The 16,471-nt window shown below is 39.3% G+C and overlaps 1 protein-coding gene across 1 annotated transcript in view; it reads right to left on the bottom strand.

Annotated features, from left to right (window-relative positions):
* The window catches only part of DNAH12 (dynein axonemal heavy chain 12), a 56,980-nt gene that overhangs the window by 10,636 nt on the left and 29,873 nt on the right, over nucleotides 1–16,471 (bottom strand). Inside the window, exons 39-58 of the mRNA XM_080350783.1 lie at nucleotides 16,236–16,402; nucleotides 14,042–14,297; nucleotides 12,989–13,288; nucleotides 12,564–12,742; nucleotides 10,874–11,066; nucleotides 10,622–10,783; nucleotides 9,566–9,760; nucleotides 9,075–9,208; nucleotides 8,587–8,749; nucleotides 8,061–8,141; nucleotides 7,397–7,573; nucleotides 7,008–7,139; nucleotides 5,588–5,677; nucleotides 4,436–4,576; nucleotides 4,049–4,290; nucleotides 3,569–3,716; nucleotides 3,101–3,246; nucleotides 2,732–2,946; nucleotides 1,651–1,843; nucleotides 922–1,114 (exon numbers count right to left, since the gene is read on the bottom strand). Of these exons, the coding sequence (XP_080206909.1) occupies nucleotides 922–1,114; nucleotides 1,651–1,843; nucleotides 2,732–2,946; nucleotides 3,101–3,246; nucleotides 3,569–3,716; nucleotides 4,049–4,290; nucleotides 4,436–4,576; nucleotides 5,588–5,677; nucleotides 7,008–7,139; nucleotides 7,397–7,573; nucleotides 8,061–8,141; nucleotides 8,587–8,749; nucleotides 9,075–9,208; nucleotides 9,566–9,760; nucleotides 10,622–10,783; nucleotides 10,874–11,066; nucleotides 12,564–12,742; nucleotides 12,989–13,288; nucleotides 14,042–14,297; nucleotides 16,236–16,402 (3,507 nt within the window). The remainder of the gene's footprint in view (nucleotides 1–921; nucleotides 1,115–1,650; nucleotides 1,844–2,731; nucleotides 2,947–3,100; nucleotides 3,247–3,568; nucleotides 3,717–4,048; nucleotides 4,291–4,435; nucleotides 4,577–5,587; nucleotides 5,678–7,007; nucleotides 7,140–7,396; nucleotides 7,574–8,060; nucleotides 8,142–8,586; nucleotides 8,750–9,074; nucleotides 9,209–9,565; nucleotides 9,761–10,621; nucleotides 10,784–10,873; nucleotides 11,067–12,563; nucleotides 12,743–12,988; nucleotides 13,289–14,041; nucleotides 14,298–16,235; nucleotides 16,403–16,471) is intronic.

Genomic DNA, 16,471 nt, shown 5'->3' with positions numbered 1-16,471 from the left:
GAAAAGCTTTCGATACTCTCTTTCGTACAAAAATATTACTCGTTAATAACATTATTAAAATACTTCCATACAGCAATTTGTAATGCCAGAGTGAGGCAAGTTTTCTGTTCCAAAATGCACAATCACATTAGGTGATAAATCCAATAGGTAAAACAAGTATTTGCCCTTAACACAGCACTGCCTGATTTATTTACTTGATACTACAGGATGCAAGAGTCGAAACAAAGGAGGGAGAGTTTTGATGCATCATCTAGTATCAAAAGTATCAATCTTTATCTCTGCAATATTAAAAACTATGGGTAATTTCAGACCGGTTATGTATTTAAGCTCTGGCTATTTTACCGTCAGTCGGCTTTATACAAAAAAGTACTTTGAATATAAAAAGGTTTTTCAGTTTTGACTGTCAGCTGTAGTCTGGGATCACGTTTGATAAGCATCAGCAAATAGCAGGAAGGCCAGCAGCAGCTTAAAGGAAATGCTAGTATTGGATTTCTGTTAAGCCCACAGTAATATAAAAAAACCAAAAATGTTATTTAGCTCTCATTGAATTCAGCTGGTATTTTATGCATTAGGTACAATAAAAACCTCTGGCCTCGTATACCTACAGTCACCTAGGTTATTGTTGCACTGAATATTTTTGTCATTTAAAAAAATAGTTCCTTCCTAACTTAACTGCAGAATTTTGTACTTTTCACTCAGTCTTACAGATAGATGCATATTCCTTAAAAGATGTTTAATTAAAGACTGAAGAAACCATCAGTGAAGATTTGAGAACGGATCCAATTTTATTTATCTTCACATTTCACAAGCACAGAATTTCCTCCTGCGCTTTGCATCTAATGTGCCGTCTTTCTGCTAGCTGCAAGTGTTAACATTCTTCTCTCTGTGTTGTTAAGGAAAACATCCATACGCACTCCTTACCTGCTGTTTTTTTGTGACCTCGTTAGCCATTAATTTAGCAGAATCCAAGATATCAACAGCAGACTCATCTTCCAGAATATTCACTTCAGAGGACTGCAAGGTTTCTAAAATTTTTCTCTCAGTTTCTTTTAGTTGCTTTTTATTCTGTGCAAACTGGAGGATGAGAGCATTCCTTTGCTCTTCTAATTCCGGCCTAATTAAAAAAACCACAACAAATCCAGTCAATGTTCATCTTCCACTGACTGGAAAGGACGTGCACGACGACGACTCCCCTCTGACTACAATGAACACTTGTCAGTATTCTCTTCAGTTTAAATAGGTTGTTACTGTTCAGCAGATGTTTATAATTCTGGGCCAAGATTTCTTTGCCCAGCTTCAGTGTTTGGAAATGATGGTCTAAACTTTAAGGTCTTAGGCTTTTTGCATGTCAGAGCATACTAGTTTTCCTTTATTATATCTCTGCTGCCTGAAAAATGATTTCACATCTGCCGTTTTGATTAACTTTTGAACTTGTGGACACTTACCCCGCAGTAAATGTGATCATTTGTCTTTTTCTAACTAAATTTTTAGATATGACAACGAGAAAAACAATCTTTTTCTTTTTAAGCTCTTGCTGAGCAACATTTACACCACGTAACATTCATTTTGCTTTACAATAAATTCATCTCTCATTTCCCTGGAATTACACCCTCATAAACTTACCTGGCTATTTCCCATAGAGCGCCTTACCTCTCTTTTGCCACAACAATACCAAGCAACTGGTCTTCAAGTCCCTCTGGCGTTATCATAAAATTGAGTAAAGAAACTTTTGTAGCGATTTCAGGCAGATAATGTGGATTTCTCAGTTTCGTGGTAATAAAAAACCTGAAGTCTCTGGAATACTCAATAACGCTCTCGCCAAGCTTGATGCACTCCACGCCTCCTAAAGCAGAGGTCAGAAATGTTATGAAAATCATTATCTACTTCAGTTACTTACAGAAAAATAATTATTTTGTGATGAAACAATTCCTTGTCAATGACAGATTTCCTGAAAAGTGAGAATAAAGAAACAAATCAGTCTCATACTCTGAAAACTCCTCACAGACTTCAGTGAGGTCGCATTTTACTCTTAGCAGATGAAATTGAGTCAATTCAATTACTTCTGCACCTCCACATATACAACACTGGAGATGGTAACAGATGGCTGTGGAATTATCCTCAACTATGATATTCTTACAGACGACTCTTTGCTTGAACTACCTGTCTGAAACAGGAAACTGAATACACAAGGGGTTAAGCGCTTCTTTTTTGGTATGTACATACGTACATGAAAAGCAGAAAAGATAAGCTGTGTGAGAAGGAAGGAAAACATTGGTGCTTGTCTGCATTTTTCTGTCTTTTTCTCAGAGGAAAAGAAAGAAAAGTTGAAAACCAAATTCACAGCTACTTAAGTTTCAGAGAAAACCATGAAGATTGTGCCTTAAAAGTAAAATAACTTGACAGCTTTTCTTGATTGGTACAAAGTTGAGTAAATGTATTAGACTAAAACATATGAAAATAAACAAGCAAAACACAATTTCATTGAGAAACCTCCCTTTGCAGAGTCAGTGTCTTCATTTAGTCTCCTATAGTGACATGGTGAAGGTTTTCACATAAAACCACTACCACACGATGTACAAATAGTACTTGTTAAAGGAGTAAAAGCCTCAGGCTGTTGTGAAGTCACCTTCCTCTCACCACAGGCAGCAGTACCAAAAAGCAATTAATAACCCCTTAGACAGGACAAACAACTATAAAATGAACATTCATGTTCAAATTAATTTTGCTGTACCTTGTTTGAAAGTCTGTTTAAGTAGCAGAGGCTCAAGTGACGGGTCGAGCTCCTCCCCGACGTTCTCTAGCAGAAGAGGAGTTCCAAACTGAATGCAGTTCTCCAGGGTTCTCATATAATCTGTGTCACTGACCTTGATAACCCTCAGCTGGTTCTCCTTCTCAAAATTCTTGATCCATTTGTTTGCTTGACTTTGAGGATCAATCATTAATGGCCTAGAACACACAAAACCGTTTTCTCAGGGCTTGCAGGAGTTTTTCCAAATTTTATATTTTTTTGTCTCTAGATATTTAGTTTGCTTTAAACAACAAAACAAAAAACCCACCACGACTTGTTTGCATTTGAAAATTAAAACTTTTTGTCACCTACCAACGTCTTGAATTGTCAACAATGACCCCATTGTCTATAGAAAACATGTCAGTCGGCAAACCAGCAATATTCCAGGCTCTTATTTTTATTGGGTCGCCAAGAGTCGTGCTCAAAGAGAAAGTCTCGGAACAAGGGATTTTTTTCTCCTGGAGAAAAAAGAAAAGGAAAACCCAGTTATCTTTATGCCACTTCAATCCAAAGTGACAATGTGCATTTTTTTTTAAGAGTTCGAAATAGGTAAAGTATAAGTAAAAATTCTGGGAAAAACAAAATCATAGTTTCAATAGCTAACTATATTTCCCCACTGAATATTTATTCTCTCTCTGAATTTTGTATAATAGGGTTTGTCTAGTTTTTTTGTACATGAGCTTGACTAGGCAAATATTCAATAAACCACAGGTAAATTTTGAGGCCTTTCACGATAGCTGAAAAAAGCAAACACATGTAAAGCTACGGCAATCTTCTGACCTTGCACAGTTTGCTCCACTCTTTGGTGCACTCTTGCCGAAATCCAGCAGTGAAAGCTCCCAGATACGCTATCACACCAGCTGATATCAGAACATCTCCTGTTAAATTGTCGTATGTGTCTTGAAGATCATTTGCAGCATCATTCCATCTATGACAAGCAGAAAATACAGAAAGAAAATGGTGCTGAAACCTCCACGGTAATGGTATTGATGATAAAAATCAACCTTTTTTTGCTGTTGTTTATAAGGACACTGTTGATGTATTTTATTATCATTTTGAAGACTTTCTCGACAATTCTCCCAATGTTGCTGCCCATATTTTTACATTACAAACAATCAGGAACCTTTCAAGGGCCCAGACTGTTACAGTCCTCAGCGGTACGGCCCCCAGACAGATACAGTGTTAATAGCTCAGAGAATTCAAGTTCAAATTCTACCTCTACAAGGGCTGTTATATCTGCCATTCGAACTTTAACCTGACCTGGATTTCTCTCCACCAAGGCCTCCAATCAACTTCTCTGCTCGTTCTAGTTTTTTACCACACAGAACAACCTGCAATTCTAAACGAGCCTTTTCTTCAGTTTTCTCAATGAAGGTTTGTTCCAAAGCAGCCAAACTGCTTTCGAGCGCTGCGAGTACTTCTCTCTTCTGATTCAAGATCTCCAGTGTCTCTGCTAAGGACTGCTGTGCCTCTTTCAAACGTTCTTTTTTGGGTGCAACCACCTATTCAATTATAACCAATACACAAATGCTTGAAGCACATTTTTGTAACTTTATTATTTAATAAAATGCTCAGGGTTAATATACCAAGCAAAGGAAAAGGGAAGGTCTCACAACATCAAGGAACTAGGATCAAAACCAAACACACCTTTGCGACCCTGTCATACACCTCCATCGCCGTAATCCATTTACACAAACCCTCTGCTGCCGAGGAAGCTTTAGCCACCTTTTGTGGATCAAACTCAGGATTATTCAAGTATTCAGTCCGAATCTTTTGCATGATAGCTGCCTGGATAACAAAAGCATTATAGCGAATCAAAGGCTTGTGGCTGACGCTTAATGACACTGATTGATTGCTGTTTCTCTACACAATGAAATCGGAAAGAGCTACTCTCTTAATTCTGCTAGAAACCACTGCTCATTTGTTTCTTTCGATTTTTCTGTCACACTTTGTGAGCGTTTCCTGCTTTCATCCTAATCCCATCCTCATCCTTTATAACCATGCACGTGGTGTGTCTGCCATGCGACAGTCACCTAAGTGCTAAGAGCATAGAAGCCCTAATTTATTCTGTCCCTTGTGCACAACATGCTAATTTCATTATTTGCTATCTTTTCAGAAGACATCACTGCTTGGGATAGTTATAGAAACGTATTTCTACCAATGCAAGACAAAAATCTAAATTAATAACATTGCTTGTGCCTACTTTTGGGAACCAGTTTTATAAAGGCCAAAACATGTTCATTTTCCACTGAACTGGGCAAACACCAAGAATCACACGGTTGGACTCGATCTTGAAGGTCTCTTCCAACCAAAATGATTCTATGATTCTGCTCCATCCAAGGCACCTGCTTATGGTCATTTTTGGACACAAGATAATGGACAGGACAATTTACTCTGATACAACTTTCTATGTCTTATTTTCAACTTTTGATGAGATAGTGCTTATAAACTGTGAAGTTAGAAACATTAGTGCACAGAAGGACATTTCACTCAAATAGAAGACAGGCTGAATAGAAGCCTCAGAAATTCTGAAAGGGAATTGTAAAACCTCCTGAAACGCCACCCCCAAGGCTCACCCTGGGGAAGCTGGACTCCCTCGCCAGGACCATACTCATCCTGTGGAGATCCCCAGTCACCTTGTGAAGATCCTTGGTCATAACAGAAGTTGACTAACTTGAGATAAATGGAGTCTCTGATATAACTAATTCTTTTCTCTCTTTCTCTTTTTTTTTTTTTTTTTCCCTTGCAAAAAGGGCCTACGTGGTAAAAAATCACTGAAAAATTAGACAGAAGGCTTACTGGAATATTGTCCTTGTCATACTCCTTCAAATCCTTTAAGAAGTTAATGTCACCAAGAAGTTTCTTGCTTGGAGACCAGTAATCCAAAATCTAGAAAACACAGTAAGAAATATCTTTCCAAGCTTTAAAACAAACACACAAACAAATAAACAACAAAAAAAAGACAAATCTCTTTTAACTAAAGCTCATACATATTTAGGACTGATGATCTGCGAACTCCTAGAGACATCAGTAATCAAAGAATCACAGAATGTCAGGGATTGGAAAGGACCTCAAAAGCTCATCCAGTGCAATCCCTCCATGGAGCAGGAACACCCAGATGAGGTTACACAGGAAGGTGTCCAGGCGGGTTGGAACGTCTGCAGAGAAGGAGACTCCACAATGCCCCCTGGGCAGCCTGGGCCAGTGTGTGTTACCCTTACTGAGAAGAAGTTTCTTCTCAAATTTAAGTGGAACCTCTTGTGTTCCAATTTGAACCCATTGCCCCTTGTCCTGTCACTGGTTGTCACCCAGAAGAGCCTGGCTCCATCCTCCTGACACTCAGCCTTTAGATATCTGTAAACATGAATGAGGTCACCCCTCAGTCTCCTCTTGTCCAGCTCCAGAGCCCCAGCTCCCTCAGCCTTTCCTCCCACGGGAGATGCTCCACTCCCTCCAGCATCTTGGTGGCTGCGCTGGACTCTCTCCAGCAGTTCCCTGTCCTGCTGGAACTGAGGGGCCACAACTGGACACAAGATTCCAGGTGTGGTCTCCCCAGGGCAGAGCAGAGGGGCAGGAGAACCTCTCTGACCTACTGACCACCCGCTTCTAACCCACCCCAGGTACCACTGGCTTCCTGGGCACAAGGGCCCGATGCTGGCTCATGGTCACCCTGCTGTCCCCAGGAACCCAGGTCCCTTTCCCCTACGCTGCTCTCTAATAGGTCATTCCCCAACTTATACTGGAACCTGGGGTTGTTCCTGCCCAGATTCAAGACTCTACACTTGCCCTTGTTATATTTCATTAAATGTTTCCCTGCCCAACTCTCCACCCTGTCCAGGTCTCTGATGGCAGCACAGCTTCCAGTGTCAGCCACTCCTCCCAGCTTGGTGTCATCAGCAAACTTGCTGATAGTGCACTCTATTCCCTTGCCCAAATAATTGATGAATATATTGAATAATATAGGCCCCAGTACTGACCCCTGAGGTGTCTCAGGGAAAGTTACATATTATCTACATACAAGTCAAGCAAATTAAGTGTGTTCTCTTAGCACATTACAAAATTCTGAAAATTTGGAATTCTGGAAGTTTTTAGTAAAATAATGGCTGGAGGTACTTGCCTACTTGAGTGGACCTTGGCTGATCTCAGTTATTGAAAAGCACTCTGTGTTGAGAAGAACATGAGTTACACTTGTATTTTAAACTATTGTCTGTGATTTTACCTTGGTGCCAAGTTTTGTAGGATCTGCAACTTTTTCCGGTTTGATGTCTTTCATGACACACACAGCAGCCATGACGAGTTTGACACCAGATGGAGGATTCTTCATTGATTTGACAATTGATATATCAGAAGGCTAAAAAAAAAAATAAATATGGCAAATGTTATGCCTTTCTCACCACTAAGATAAATGAACTAACAGAAAAAAGGGGAATTATAACACATACATATTACACATCAATATAATTATAGAGGACTTTTAGAAAGGATAGTGTTAGTAAGAATTAACAACACCAATGGATCCTCTGCAGGGAAATAAAAATGAAATATATGCTAGTAACTGTAAACTAATGATTAATTGAAATTCTGATTTAAAAGTTTAGATCAGCTCACCTTCAAAGTGTCAAGAGCTTCAAGTGCAGCCTCCAGGGCTGGGATCGCCTCTGCCAGGTCACTCTCACATTCATTTTTCAATGCCTGAGCGGCTTCAGCTTTTTCTGTAGCAAATTCTTCATCTACTTTTACAGTTTTTCTTTTTTCTTCTACTTCTGCAGACTCTATTTCTATAGTCTAAAGAAACACAAGAGTGAGCTTCCTATTGAGCAATGAGTGATCAAATAAACTGAAACAACTAAGTATAGAGTTTATGGAATACCGTAAAATACAAAGAGAAAATGGAAGTATTTAAATATTTTCATGTATTTCCTTCAGCATGGAGTTTAGGCAAGTATTATATATGCAGAGTCTGTATCTTACAGAAATAATATAATTTTCTTCCAGTTCTAAATAGTGACAAGTTGCATAGAACTGCAAACCCCAGTAAACAAGAAGCGACCTCAAAAACCTGAACACAACTCCTATTTTCTTAAAGCCACATATCAGCAACATTTTACAGGCAGACTCTTTCGAACCTGTCTACAAGCAGCTGAGATACTGCAGTACACTGTATGACTGAGATTCCTCACTCAAAGCTAGTTAGTGTGAAGGTGAAACTATGGATCCCAAGTGTACACATGCTTACACTAAACCCCACAAAGCTGCATCTGTATAACTCTACCTTCATTATGGTTGCGTTATCCAATTTGGCCTCTTCCAGTTTGGGCTGCAGCTCAACTAGTTCTTGTTTCATCTCAGCAACCTATACGTATGCAAGCCATATGTATGTTCAGATGAGCCAAGTACAATTTCCAACAATTTCTGTATGATCTAGATCTTACCTAGTGACTATTGATAGAAGGAAATAATGCTCAGTTTCAAATCAAAACACTGCAGAGACTTATTTTTATGCTGTACGCACGATCTCTAATTTAAAAACTACATTCACTTATAGTGACCTGTTAGCTGTTTAGGAAAGCGAAGATCTCTTCATGTACTGCTCAGGTACTACGTGCTAAGAGGTCTGTGGCCTCCAGCAAAACTGCTGACTGTAGGAATAAAAAAGCCAAAAGACATTTCTTACAGTTTTATTGTTGAAGATTGAGCTCAATAAAACCTGAGGTGATGCTTTTGACTGACTTCTCTAGGAAAAGCCCTGTTTCTGTTAAACACTTGGTATTTGCAGTTCCATTTTTGTCCTAACTCACCTGTGATTCAGCAAAAGCCAGTTTATCTAGTCCATTCACATATTTCTTCTTGGCTTTCATTACAGCATCTCTTTTCTGAGTAAGAAGTTGCCGAAATGCAGCAATAAGCTCAAGATAAGAAGTAGGAGTAACATAATTATGGCGTCCCAGACTTTGCAAGAACCTATTACAAAAATGAGCACCTTTAAGTTTTGTTTGTTTGCTTTAGTTTAACTGGTGTTAGCAAAGAATTGTAACTTTGACAAATAACAGGAATAAACAATTTTGACAACTTTATGTAATATTTTTATGCAGGCAGATAGTATATATTAACTTTTAAGACAGAAATTAGTAGTAACGAAGCTCAATCACCTACTATTTTGTTTTTTCTTCTAACAATTCCACTTGTAAGTTCTCTGTTGCTCATTTTACTACTTTCAACAGTATAATCTTTTCCCTCTTAATATTCCTATAAATTAATGAGCTGTTTTCAAAAGAACCAGACTGACCTCTCAGAGAGTGACAAAACTGAAGTATGAAAGTATTTACAGATGGGAACAACCTCCTGACGCTCACTGTCTGTGAGCTCGAGTGTCTCTAGGAACTTATGAGCCACACGTTCAAGGGCATCGTCAGGCCACGGCTGCGGAGAGGGGAGGAGAGAAGCAGTTGTAGCATTCAGCTCTTAGCAGTCTCCTTACTTCAAAACCAATTTTTACCATTCAGAACACCAGAATGACACACACTAGTCGCAGCTGTCTCGAGAACAATGAACTGGTATAAGGGTCAGACCAGGCAGCGAGGTCACTGCCCACTCAAACCAAATCGCACACCAAAGAGCTTCCAAAATGCTACAAGAAATGCCTATTCTGTTGTAAAACTTTGAAAAACCAGAAGCACTCCTACACAGAAGACAAGAGCAAATCTAATGGGACGTGAAAATATAGATTGTTAGAAAACTGAAGTAGTTTGCTGAGGAAACAAAAGTATTTTCACATACCTGGAACCAATCAATAGTGCAGCAGTTGATGAGCGAGGGAAACTGCCTCAGACGATTGCGGAAAGCATCTCCAATCGGGCTGAACGCTACGACAACATGGAGATTTTCTTTGCAGTTGTTCACAAAAAGCGTATACAAGGCCAAGGGACTGAGTTCTTCATTCCTATTGCCAGCCTGAGCTGCTGCAGAAATGGCCTTAAGAATAACACATAGGGTAAAACCAAACAGACCAGGCAGATTACCACTCTCATTACAAAAAGGCCACTATCACAACAGTCAATGTTTTTCTCATTATGTATGCTTTAAGTACCATATAAGTTCCCTAAACAACATTTGAAGACATCAACTTACTTTAGCTTTAATATCATACTGGAATACACTGTATTTACCTATTTGGAGAGGAAGATGTAAGTTTCAAACACTTAAATATATTCCATTCATTCATTTACCAAAACAAATAATATCTCAAAACAAGAAGAAACCACTATATTTTTGAAAGCAAAAACTACTTCATAAAAGTCTTATCATCCTTAATTAATTAACGATGCATGAAACACTGACTATACGCCTCTAAAACTCTAATTATTCGTCCACAAAAGCATGTTTACATAATTGCACCATTAAAATAAATGACAAAAATGAGTTGAGCAGCAATAAAGTGGAAATCTTTTGATGAAGCAGATTCAAATGAATAAAAACCAACTTTGCTCCAGTTGGAATACTGTGGATAGCTATCAAGTTCTAGTATACACCCATGAAATATGTCTGTACGAACTGTAAAATTGTAGAAGAGCCACATTATCTTAATCTTGTTATTCTATATTGTTATTAAATACCTGGCAAAGTTCTCTAAGTGCACAACGTAATGTGTTTGTGAACAGAATGCTGGGTCGGAATTAAAGCTAGTAGTAGGTATAAGGTGTTTACTAATAACTGGCTGATTTATCCAAGGTCTGATAACAAGTCACAGAATTAAGTGCAAATATCCTAGCCACACTTCGCACAGAACTGACGAAATAGCTGAAAAGGGATGGTAAAGAGAATTTCTAAACATACCTCTAAAACTTCTTGTTTTTCATCTGCTGCAAAAATATTGGGTATCTCCCCACTGTTGAGGACACTGTCAATATCTTCTAAAAAGCTTTCTTCTTTAATTTGTGTATCTGTGATTATAAATACAGTTTTCAAGCCTTTTACACCTGCGTTCTTCAGAACACTCTGAAAATGCAAGACAGTTAAAATGTTTGTATGTTCCAAAACATCCTTCCCCTAAAGTAAGTCAAAATGCAGACAGTTATTAATACTCACTTTCAGATCTTCTCTCCACTCATTTGTACCATAGGTCTTAGAAATCTCTGGTTGAAAAACAGACATTTTGGACATGAATGCTGCGAGCCGAGTCAAAGACTGCCGTCCGCTTCCTCCCAATCCAACCAGCAAAGCGTTGCCCCCTGCCTGCTTCAGGATGCGGCTTATACGAGACAAATGTTCCAACATATACCTATAGTTGAAATGTGCTGATTACCAGAATGGCAGAAATACACATACATTTGTGCACCTAGAAATCTGTGAAACAAGTATAGAAGTGGCATCTCAAAACCAATTTTTTTAAAGCAGGATGGGGGATGAGGAGGAAGAAGAAAGGGAGTGGGTATGCACCACAAAATAAAAGAAAACTCACAAGTTTTCCATTATGAAACCATCAGTATTTAGCTGGATTGGAAATGACTACAAATTACTAAAAGGACTCGGCAGTGGTGAGAGCAGGAGCACTGCATGGCTAAAGGTGTCAAACAACAGAAATTCTCTACTTGTAATCATAGTAGTATTATCAGTTTAAACCTTTTAAAGGAACAACTGAGAGGAAATGGGTTTTATCACCAAACTTCTCCCTCTGCCTTTGACAGTGCTTTATAGCTTCTATGAGAAACGGAGATTGGAACACCTTCAGAAAGCACTATCTGCACATTACCAGGAGTCCTATCTCATTATAACACAAGCACAGTTTATTTCAGAAAATGCAGCAAGGTCTACAGGACATCACCTGCTTAAGCACAGGGCACGGAGTAGTTAAAACAAGCTGAGCAGCAGTTAAAAGTGTCTCCAAAAAAGGTTAAAGCATTTCAAAACAGATAAATTATTGTTTGTTTTAGTTGGCTAGAAAAATAAAGGAGTCAAATCCAGTTGTTATCCATGAGGCTGGACTCTAAGGCTACAGTCAGACACGCTCTCTGGCTGCTGTTGGCTCAGGTAACTGGGCCATCGCTCCTACACTGGGGAACTGGCCTCTGGGTAGGGGCTGCCAGCTGCTCCCAGTCCCAGCACAGTTGCACACAGGTACTTGCATCTCCAGCTTGTCAAAATGACTAAAATAAGCTGCTACTAAAAGAGTTTAAACTAACCCTAATCACCTTCACAAAGCACCTATGTGCCAAGTTACGCTGGCAAAAAGGAAGAGGCAACAGGGAGGAGGAAGGAGTCATGACCTCCTGATCTGTCTCAGATGTAGCTCTGCCTGATGCCAAGTGATGGTGACACCAGCAGCCTGCAGTCTCAGGTGTCTCAGGAGGAGCTGCAGCAGCAGGCTGGACACACGGACACACTGCGCTGCACACAACAGCTGCCCTGCGCTGCATCTCCCTGCGCACCTCACCGCCCGCCTGTCCCCGGCCTTGGGAAATCAAAGTCTAGCGGCTGCAGGCAGAACTGACACCCATCTTCATGGTAACAGGCCTAGCAGAAGCAGAGCACCTGCCGGCTTTGGTGCCAAATATATTCAAAGCCCCTTAGGAGAAAATCTCGTTATTTACTTTTGGATAGAAAAAGAAAAGGCGTAAGACAAAAATCAGTTCACTTCTATCCAAAAAGGTGTAATACCACAAGTACTTTTGTAGGTGCATAATGTGGGGGAGACATACATAAAACACAGCCCACAAAACTGGATAAACCAAATTATCAACTACTGCTTCAAACTCTTAATAATACAAATCATATGCACCTGAAAACTACAAGGTTCATTCTTGTTTTGTGCATTTGATTATATTCCTCCAGACACTGCTCCACAACACGACCGAACTCCTCAATGCTCGGAACTTCAACATAAAGTCTTTCATCTCCCTCAAGTTCTGGAACCATGTAGTCACCAAAAACCAAACTCCTCATGTTTTCTTCTGTTACCTGTGGTAAATATTCAAAACACATTTTAAATGAAATGTTTTTGGAAAATGATGTCTGCATACAACAGTTAAACCCTTCCAAACTTTTTCCTCTTTTTTTTTTCTTCTTCCTCAAATAAGTTATTTTGCCAAATTCAACTCAAATTTTCAGGCACATTCGGTCCAAAATTTCACCTGTGGTTGAGAAACTTTCTAGTCTTAAATTTATAACGAAAGCAATTAATTTGTAACAAAATGTTCTACTCACAGGTGTGTTTCCTTGCGTCAGGTGTTCAAAAACAGAATCAAACTCTTCTTTGAAATGTTCTTTCACAATACCTTTCATCAGCTTGAATAACCAGGCTCTGTCATTGTCTTCCACTAGACAGTCATAGAAGACACGAAATACCTCATGCACAAACAGCCGAATCATTACGCGTTTGCTCTCAACGGACTCTTTCTTAATGAGTAAGCAGCCACAGATCACGCGTGCGAAGTCACGCAGGTTGAATGTGTAGTGAGATTTGGCTGGTGTGGGCAAAAGATTTTTGATGGCTTCCTTATACACCTTAAGAGAATAACAACAAAAAAAGAACAAAATCAACAAAACAGTAACCACCTATATTATTATAATAAATCTTAAATGTCTTCTAAAATTTCTCCAAGAAAAATATTTTACACTTAATAAATCTTTATAATATCTGAAGATCTCAAAGTCCTCTGAATATATCACGTGTTTCATGCAGTTTTGGAACATACGTGTACTACCAACCTAAATTAGCAAATGGGAAAAGCAATTGTGACAAGCATAAAGAAACCTGCTGTAGGGCCAGGAATGCCCCTCAAATCTCTTGACTTCCTACCCCCCTTGCACTGCTCCCTTCATTGGCTCCCGTGGTCTGTTGTGATGTGCCCACAAGTAGGAGAAAAACTGGGAGAGGAAGGAAGAAACTGGAAAGGGGGATTTCTTCACTCTTAGTGTCTCCGAGAAGGAATTTTGGAAGGGTTGCAATTGATATTTTCATTTTGTCTTTGTGTGTGACAGCCTGTCTGGCCCCAAAGAGATTCCAGTCTCCATGACATTATGTGAACAGGTACCACAGATCCCACATTAACGCAAATTCAAAGACAATTTTCCTAGAATAAGAAGGTTGCTGCAACAATAAAACTAAGACAATTTTGTCAAAGCAGATGAGGCTGTTAAAAATAATAAAGAACAAAATATCTAAAATCTCTACTTCACCAATTAACTTATTATAGAGTCGGTGGAACTTTACTGAACAAATTAAAGGAAACTCCCATTAAGGTATTTGCCTCTTACCTCTAACGTAGCAGTGACAATTTGATTTCCAATTGTCATGTACTCAGAAGAAAATTGATTAGTCCTTAGGTAGAAAGCTACTATGGTAGAGAAGATGCGGAGCATTGTCTCATCGCTAAAGGAATTAATAGTGCAAATGTTGAAGTGTCGCAAAAATCGAGAAGAAACAGGATTCCTCCCACCGCCTGGAGGCCCCATAGCAGCAAGCAGCTGTATATCGATAAGTTTAATTTTAGATGTGTCCTTCAAATCATACCTTTAAAATAAATCGCAATGTGACATTTAGACAGTTACAGATATAACACATTTGTTACAGCTTACATGCATTGATATTACAGATTATGCGCTGCATGCATAACATATGTACTTCAAATATAAATATAGTATGTAATATATAATATTATTTATATTGCTTTTATATTTTTAAAAAACAAAACCCAATCAAAAACCCAAGACAACTAGTCTTATAACTATGCACTGGTTAATCTCAACATGTGTACTGGCATTAATGAAAGATTATTTCTTTACATTAGGTTACATAAAAACCTGATGCAAGATTTTGAAATAAGTAGAACTATAAAGGGGCAAGATATATTATCTCTATTCAAGAACAAGAGATATTTGAGAAATGCCTGAAATCACATAATAATTCAGGCTGGAAGGAACCTCAGACCACCTGTTCCAATCTTCCAATCTAAGCAGAGCCAAAACCCTCAAAAGCTAGGAAGACCTCGAGCTTATTTTCTTCAGGTCTGTTACCAGAGCTGATTGCACTGTTATTTACAAAATTCTTTTGAAATACTGTTAAAAAAAGAAAAAAATGTGATGACTAATTGTGAGAGTGGGTCTGAAGATGGAGCAGCATTTGCTTGAACATCGCTGTCAAGAACTTAGAGAACTGAGGCCCTGACAGCCAGAACGCATGGACAGTGATTTGGAGAGAGGCCCAAGGAGAACCATTGTGTTGCACTGTTTCTCCGGTTCGGGGGGGCTGCTACTAACAATGGCTGCTGTGTGGACTTCGCCTGCTGCTTCAGCCAAACCAGCCCCCCTCCTGAGAGCTGTTGTTCTGAGGGTCTCTTTGACCCAGGGACAAGAGCTGCCGTCCAGAAGATGTGTTCTCACCTGCAGCCTCAGTTACACGTGTCCCTCACCTGCTCCCTCAAACAATGGCCAACAAAAAGGAGCATGCCCAGGAGCTGGCCAAGGGTCCTGAGGTCACCCAGTGGACCAGAAAAAGACCCCTGAATGGTGGACACGTATGCGTTGGCAAAAGAAAGCGTGAATCTTTCGAGCTTGCGCAGTACGAGCCCGGGTTGCGAAATCCAGGTGGAGACTGGCCTGAAACAACGGGAGCAAGGCGGGGTGAAGAAGCATAAAACATGACTCCAGAATGAACACCGTTGAAGATTTTCCCATCAGAGGATCCCGAACCACGATGGAGGACCTGCAGGACTCCACGGGACCAGAGACCAGAGGGAGCTTCTGGAACTGGACCGGTGATAAACACAACCTCATTTCTCATCTTCACTCTTACTTTTTCCCTGTTTCTTTTCCCTTTTATTTTTCTTACTCTCTCTATCGTGTGCCGCTTTACAGGCAAATTAATAAAGTAACACTGCTTGACTGAATTATAACCCCTTGGCATTTTGGTCACCTTAATTTTGCGCTCTGAGATCAACGTAAAAGAACCATCATGAGTCCATCATCAAATGGACCATGACGCTAATAGAATCTTGGACGACACTGAAAACCAATGCGAAGAATAAAATAAGTTTCATACAATTGCATGAATGTATGTAATTATAAACCTGACAATTCACTCCGAGGAGGAAGAGAAAGGAAAGGAATAAACAATTGCACTGGAAAAATAAAAACAATGAAAAAAATAGACATTAAAAAAACCCAGGTGTACAAGAATGATTTATGTACACAAATAATGCTGAAGTTCAGCAATAAAACATCCTAAACAACCCAAATCTGATGACCAATTTCCTAAATTGAAAAGTCATTTAAATAGCAACACAGAAGTTGCTTCAGCTTTAAATAATAACTTTTCGTATAAACCAAAGCTATCTTAACTTTCAGAAAGCAGGTTTTTAAAGTTTTGAAAATAAGATTCACGTGAATAAATACTTTAACAGCAAATGTAAGCAACAACAACAACAAATTTAATTGTATTTTGAATAATTACCAAAATCCAAGGTCGAAGAACTGCCGTAACAGCTCTATGGGAGGCTGGGCCCCGTACTTCTCCAGGGCGGGCATGTTCATGTCATCGACAAAGATAATGCACTTTTTTCCCACTGGAGGGCCAAAGACTCCTCTGCGCCTCTTGTCCAGCCGGGCCATAATAATGTTCTGTAATGCAGACAGGAATATTCAAAACATAGACTAAAGAGTTATTTATGTCAATTCTTCGAAACATAA

Source organism: Nesoenas mayeri, assembly GCF_963082525.1.
Source record: "Nesoenas mayeri genome assembly, chromosome: 10".
NCBI lineage: Eukaryota > Metazoa > Chordata > Aves > Columbiformes > Columbidae > Nesoenas > Nesoenas mayeri.
Note: the sequence above shows the minus strand (reverse complement) of the source record. Positions and strands in the feature narration are given on the sequence as shown.